Source organism: Pipra filicauda, unplaced genomic scaffold (genome assembly GCF_003945595.2).
Source record: "Pipra filicauda isolate LSUMZ 115617 unplaced genomic scaffold, ASM394559v2 scaffold74_size2892960_pilon, whole genome shotgun sequence".
Lineage (NCBI taxonomy): Eukaryota > Metazoa > Chordata > Aves > Passeriformes > Pipridae > Pipra > Pipra filicauda.
This window is the reverse complement of record NW_024104920.1, coordinates 2,139,545-2,147,116: the sequence shown is the minus strand read 5'-3', so window position 1 is coordinate 2,147,116 and position 7,572 is coordinate 2,139,545. Positions and strand designations below refer to the sequence as shown.

The window sequence follows — 7,572 nt, the reverse complement described above, 5'->3', positions numbered from 1 at the left end:
ACTTAGAGGTACAACTTATAGACCTGTACAAACCAGGCATGACGGGAAAAGCCAGACTGAACACCATAAAGAAAAATCAACACTTCTACTCCATTAGAAATTATTTGAGCTTTTAATGAATACTGCAGGCAAAGAAACTCAGGTCACCACGACTCCACTCATATTAAAAAAAACCACCCCTCCCCCAAGCTTTGACAAAGAGGCTATAAATAGTTAAAAAATAAGGGTGAGGTTTTGTCAAACAATTGAAAGGTACATATAAAATAGGAAAATAAAAATAAAACCCATGTCTACTGCCCCTTTATTGGGCAGTTAGTAATGAGGATTGTTAATGCTCAGGTCAAATGCAACAAAAGATGCCAAAGGGCAGCAAAAAGCAGCAAAACTTGCATGAATATATCTCAGTTAGTAAAGACAAGAACAACTGAAGAACTATTAATGAGCCTGCTGAATGGAAACCATGTTGATTAAATATAGCATGGGCAAAACCCAGGTGAGACTTATTTAAAAGAAAAATATTATTTGAGCTAGTAATTTACAGCACTTTGTCATAAATTAACTAACAGCTTCCAAAAAAGAAAAAAAACCAAAACTTTAACAATTCACACCTTAAGACACAGAAGCTGTTTACAGAGGATGAGGTAACAAATCCAAACAAAATTTAACAAAGCATTAAAATATAAAGCATATAATTAAACCTTCATTTATATGTATTTGATTTAGTTCTAAGCTATTAAGACTAGAAAGGGGTTAGGAACTAAGAGAGCTTGTAAAAAGGGACTATAGAAAAAAGTGAAAAAAATTCCAAGAGGAATACATAGGCTGGACAAGAAACTAGGGAATATTTCAGAAAAGAAATGAACAAGGGGCATGAAAGAGTAATTAGCATAATCAGTTTACTGAAAAGGTAAACCATTCCCATATATACTTTTTCCAAATACTACAAAGAGACAATGAGACTTAAAAGCATTTCACTGAAACCTGAAAATGCTTATACAACATATAGTTGACTTTCTTAATGTCATTGCCATACCCGGTACATGCTCAGATTCACCTAATTAAAAACTAGGTATTAGAAGGCAAAACCCTACATTCTCTGCAGAATTCACTCATGAAGTTTAAGAAGCAGCCCATTGTGGAGTCCCTCTGTAGGCAGATTGTAAACAACTGGTACTTCTCATCAACTTCCTAAGGAAAACTTCTATCTTCTTAGAAGACAGTCACAGATAGGTGCTCTTCAGGATAATGCATGATCATTTTGGATTGCTCTGAATCACTGCTTTCCTTCATTAAGCTTTACCAAGCACAAGTATCACTGCCCAAATTTTAGTTAATGCACATACAGAAAAATACAGTTTTTAATTCAAATACAGTTGTCAATTCAGAAAACCTTACAGAAATAAGATTTCAAGAGTGGTGGGAAAATAGTAGATGCGTAGAAGTTCAAAAATTGTACTTGCCTCTTGGATCTGAGCAAGACTGCAATTCATTCACAGAAGTACAGTGCAGTCTCCTGGCAGTGTCATGATTAACCCCCAAGCAAGTCAGACAGTGCTGGTGTCTGCTTATCCTGCACTGGAGTTATGCACAGAGGTAGTTGTACTACTACTGGATGAAATACAGAATAGGTAAGGAATGTGTTTTAATAGCAAAAAGGTACCAGAAAACAGGTCCATCTTGCAGTTTTCATTAAAGCTATCAATGGACTTAATTATCACAGAAACTAGAAAGACAGAGCCCATTAGATACTGCCTCTTATCAAAACTGTCCTCTGCAGTCACAGACGTTTCCTTTTTAGGCCACACAAATTCCAAGACAAACAAATTCATTATTCACTCTATTTCACGTTGACAAAGTAACACCAGGACTACCACCCAAGGATAAATCCAGTACTCCATCATGACGTAATATCTTTTTTATTACAATATCCAAAAAACTGAGTATGCAAGATTTTGAGATCTCATGATCCCTTCTTCAATCTCAGGAATGTGCCATCTAAAGACTGTATATTTAAACCATAAAGGACTTTAAATGTAAAGAAAAGAGAAAAATGCATTTTCTTCATAAACATTCTGTGTGTCTCTTCCTACCAACCACATCATCCTCTGTAAAACCCGAAGATTTCTTTCTGTAAAGCAAATATATATATAGTGTTGGTAGCCCGCCCCACCCTGTCCCAAGATCAGTTTTTATTAATCTTCTGTATTAGTGTCAACAATCAGCTACAGATACATATTACTTTGAGAATTAAATACATAATCGTTTAATTCAAACAAGCAGAAGGGCAAGAGGAAAAAGCATTATGTGGATGGCACATTTGGTTGTAGATTACCAAAACATTCAGCCTTTACGATTCATTTATTCTTTCTCTAGTAATCAACTTTCAAATAAAATTTCTCTTTGTTGCAATTACAGACCAAAATACACTAGATAGTTTTCTTTTACTACAATCTTACCATAGTAGTTTAAGAAGTACTATTACAAAATGCTTTTAATTAGTGTACTCTTCACAAAGAGTCAGAGAGGCAATGTAATAGCAGAGTACAGTGTAAAGAGTGCTTCTAGGAACTAGGAATTTTTGTAATATCCTACCCGGTAAGCGATATTGCTACAGAACTCACAGCCACAACTGTTATGTCTACTCTCTCTCACTTAAGCAGCTGCGGCTTCAGTGCATTCAAACTGTGCCCGATGTCTCTGAACGGAGAGTTCTGCCTGTGTGAGCAAATCTGAACAGATTAACACTGGTTTGAATTGAAAACGCCCCTCCTTGATCTGAGCTAACTATGTAAACGTACACAAGAGAGGGGAGTTTTGAACTCAGCCGGGAAGGTGAGTGCTCACCACGGCCACCCGAGGGAAACTCTCAACCTGAAGAGAGGTGGTCGGAGATTAACAGAACTGGAACACAAAAAGAGGCAAACAAACAAAAAAAGAAAAGGACAAACAGCAACTGACAGAGCAAACACTTTAGAAAGAGCCTATTCCTTAAGCCTGCTTCAGATATTGCTCTGTTCTATAAAAGTGAATTTAGGACCTAAGGCTTGTAAGTTATAAGAGGCCCAGGTGGCCAAGTCCATCTTCAACGTCACTGAAGTGCTTTCACAAGATATAGCTTTTCCCCGTGTTCACTGGTGAAGATGGGAGCCTTTTTGTAGTGTTCCACCAACTCATCCATAGTATTAAAGCGTCGCTGCCCAATACAATAGACATTGTCCACGAGCTGCACCTTGAAATGTTTGTTCTTCCCCGACGCCTTTAGAGATACTGAGAAGTCACTGGGCTGTTGAGAAGAATTCAAAAAGAAAAAAAAATAATTACATAAACGTGAACAAAATGTAGGCGTAATTTTGTGGTTTCAAGAACAAACTGTGTCATACAGTTGACGGTAATTTGTTAGTCTTTGTTCCACAGCTCAGTGCTTTAGCTATTTAAGAAACCCAATAGCCTATTATTCAATAAATAATTGCCATTGTTATTAACGTGCACAGTTAAGTCAGTTAAGTGAAAGCTCCCCAGATGCAGTCTGAAGTTGCCAATTACATGACTAAATTGCAAATATTATCTTAATTACTCAATCTAGAAGCACGAGAATGTCAAAGAGAAGGGAAAAACTTTTATCATGTATGCCTTCCTTGCTAGAGTGCCCTGGAGAATGCAATTACTGCAATATTGCTTGGGTGAGATGAAGAAAATTCCCTGTATCACTTTTTTTTAAAGCCGTGACCACTAGAGGGCTGTTCTTGCTTTGCATTGCAAAAGACAAAACCACATTCACCTCTTATCTTCATTAACACACGCATGGGGAATCATTTCTTCCACTGAGCACACCTTCTTCGTAAAAAAGATAAAGCTATAGAATAAAAACACAGTACAAATCTCACCATTACACCACCCCCCACAAAAGAGAAAATTTAAGCACTAATTAAGTTATTCAGAACCAAACAATTTCTCATGATAAATCTCTTCATCTTGGCAATCAGTTGCTTTAACAAAGAGAGCACTGTCATCCAAACAGCCAGGATGAGGCCATTCCACTCTCTTCTTCACATGCCACCATAGGATGGTAGAAAGGACACACTGTCCCTAGCTTCCAGCTGAACTCCATCTCCAGCCATCAACCACTGCTGGCTGGTTACAGAGATAGTGTAGAAGCCTGGGCAATAAGGATTTAACATGTTGCTGTGCCTCAAATACCGATGACCATTCAAGCAGGCAAGTTAGAAAAGAATGTGGCTGGAAAATGGGGATGTGCAGAGGTAGGGCAGCACATTTCTGTGGCCAACTTCCCTGTTTTAGTCCATGGAGACTGCACGATACAGAACAGTCCAGGTGCAGGAATGGGTCAAGGAGCAGGCAAGTCCAGCAGAGGGGGATCAAGACCACCAAAAGACCCTCAAAGCCCCCCCCTTCCTCCCTGGACCCATTTCCAGAAAGGTCCAGAAGAACAGACTACACATGCTAACACATTTATATGAAGAGCAAGAAACCTAATTCCAGGGTGGGGAAAACTTACTTAGAATAAGGCACTCCCACAAAGCCTTGGTGATGCACCCCCAGGATCCTGGACACCCTGTCGGCTGGATTGATGCTAGACCCAGGACTAGTGATCTCCTTTCTTTTCCTATCTGATCTCCCTTTCACTTTCTCTTTATATCTTTTATTATTTCTTTTCCTATTAGAAGGCAGGGGCAAAACATATACGAATTTTTATGCCGAGTGTGTAGCTTGCTAATAAAATTTCATGAAGTTTTTTTGGATCCTTCTGGTTTTTGCCATTCCTTTTTTGATGACAGCCATCTACAAATCTTGGGTTGTCCCTTCCCCATAGGAGTGGGAAGTGACAGATGAGAGTATGGGTTTGTCCTGTGATAGGTGGATGGAGGCAGGTGTCGCCAGCCACCAGGAAAACATAAAAAGCACACACTAGAGTTTGTAGCAAGCATTTAATGGAGATAAGTAATGCCTGATGTGACTGTGGAGGTACTGCTGCAGGGTCTCAGTCCACTGAAGGCATAACTTCAGGCACGTGCCAGGCTTCAGACACAACCCGTTGCCACACTGCTGCTCCAGCTGGGCAAGCACTGCAAACCTGAACTTGTCCATGCTAAACAAAGCCCACAAGGGACCATCTGGCATCGCCTTATGAAACACCCCAAGCACAGCTGTGGCATTGCAGAGGACAAAGCAGGGGACTCAGGAGCCCTCGCACATTACTGCTGTCACCAGACTTTGGTTCACAAAACCAAAGCCACCGAGTCCTCTATGCTGCATTTGCAGGGGTCAGATACACACTGAGTACATACCCAAATAAGCTGTAGGACAGCATTTTCTCAGGCATGCTGTCCTTGATTCTGCAATAATGTGTGTCTGCCCTACACATCCCTCATGTTCTGCCTTATCCCAAAATCTCATCCCTTGTATCTCCCCCCTGACCTGTTTTAGTTCTAATGCTTTCTCTGCCTTCCCTCTGACTCCATGTGACCTGCTCACAGCAAACAAAGCTCCTGTGTGCCTGTTGATCTGGCTCTGGCCCAACTCCCCAGACTCACACCTTTGCTTTGTTCAGCAGTTCTTCCCCTCTTATACTGCTCAAGGCAGCAGCAAGCTCCTCATATCTTTGGACTAACCCTCTTCTACATTCCAGATCAACAAGCATCACTTCTTTAAAAAAATTTTATGTAACACCTGTAGGAGAATTACTTCTTCCACCTACAACCCAGTGTCACCAGGCCTCGACTGGGTCAGTGTAGGCTCTGTCAGGAAGGCTTCCTCTGGCATTGAGCAGCTACTGGCTCAAAATAGACAGAACACTCTCCATGTCTGCCAAGAGGAGAGGACTGGGGAGGGTGGGGGAAAGTGATGGAAAGAAATGTGCATAAGAACATTTGGGATTTCCAATGCTCCACCCAAGATATGATTTATGCCCTGTCATCCATCCCTAAGTCCAAGTCTGAAAACTGCTATTTTAAGCCAACTATCTCTGATATTAATCTCCTACCTCAGGAGCATCACAAACAAGCCTGCACAGAGCTCACACCAAGACTGGCCTATTTTCAGCACCTACCCCACTGGGTTAAAGTTAACCCAGCTGTACCAACACTGTGCTGTGGTTAAGGCCTCAAATACAGTGTGGACAAACCCTCCAGTGGCCATAACCACATAGGCCTAGGACCTGATCCAGTGGGTATCTCCATAGCCCCAGGCAGAAGCCATTAAACAGTAACAAAGCACAGGCCTGCACAAATGAAGTTCTGCAGGTCTGGGACTCTGGGCTCACAGAAAAGAAATTTAGGGCATGGGCTCCAGGCAGCATGCTGATCATTGTGCTCTGAACACAGGCTACCAGGCAGGTCTGTAGGGTCTCTCCAAGGACAGCACTGAGGGTGGCACTTACAGCAGACTAGTTGTTTAGGATTCAAAAAACAAGAACAAGTCTTGCTGACTAAGTTCTGCTGATTCCATGGGTGATGTCTATGCCAAACAAAAACCAGTAACCAAAAGGTCCTCATTTAAAACAGAAGAATTTACAAATGGGAAGTTCATAATCTGAATGAAACATTTTTTTTGTTGTTTTAGGAACAGGGAAAGAAGTTATGACAAAAGTTTAAAAATAAGTGAAATAGTCACTTCGCACTCAGCAAGGTTTCAATGTTTTCTGACAAACCATTTGTTTTCAGCACGTCAAAGTTATGAGCTTCCAAAGCTCCTTTTATCTGTTAAGGATCATTATCTTTAGACCTTTAGAAAGGATGTGCTAATGACACACAGAGGAATAGCTCTTGGACCTCTGATCTACTGTCCTACAACCCAGGTACTGGCCAGACTTAGATCTTTACAAAGTAATCTACACAATACACTAAATGCTATTCCTGCCATTTTAATTATAACTTTAATGAATGAACATTCTCCTGAACTGTTGCCTATTCTCCCCAGCCCTGGAGCTGCTGATTAGATTGATACATAAATAGAAGACATTATCATGACTTATTTTCTGTAGAATATGTTACAAAGTTTATTCTTTTCATGATCTGATTTAATTAAAAAAATCTTTAAAAAGCGGAAGGGCTGATCTAACTCTTTTAAGAGTCAGCATCCGGTGCGAGGAGATGGAAGAGCTTGAACAGCTGTTGCAAAAATCCTGAAACCCTTTATTGGTCTCAGAGTAGTAACTTCTACAGGATTGAAGTACGAACAGCAAAAGCAATCAGACTTGTATCTGTTTTTATTTTGGTTCCTTCCCACCCTAACAAACACACAAATTCATTAAAAAGACTATTAAAAAAATCTCTAAATAAACTATTGCTCTTAACATTGCCAATTCAAACTACGCTGGTTTGATGCAGTTTAAATTGGTTCCCTGCTGACCTCCTTGGATTTACTTCAAGTCTGTTTATTTTATTTACTGTTTAAGCTATTTTGTTTCAACTGTTGGCCAGTTTTTCTTCCTTTTTCATCTTAAATTAATTGCTACATTTGGATGTTTGCAAACTAACTTTTCCAGGAATAAAAGACATACACTAAATAAAGGCACATCAGAAGTAATCTTTAATCCCTGAAATCTATAGAAGA

At 40.1% G+C, this 7,572-nt stretch overlaps 1 protein-coding gene across 3 annotated transcripts in view; it reads right to left on the bottom strand.

Annotated features, from left to right (window-relative positions):
* Nucleotides 1–503: 503 nt before the first annotated feature.
* The window catches only part of NCK2 (NCK adaptor protein 2), an 84,935-nt gene continuing 77,866 nt past the window's right edge, over nt 504–7,572 (bottom strand). For all 3 annotated transcript variants that reach the window (XM_039389630.1, XM_027731470.2, XM_027731472.2), the window contains one exon: nt 504–3,283. In XM_039389630.1, the coding sequence (XP_039245564.1) occupies nt 3,089–3,283 (195 nt within the window). In that variant the 3' untranslated portion in view covers nt 504–3,088. The remainder of the gene's footprint in view (nt 3,284–7,572) is intronic.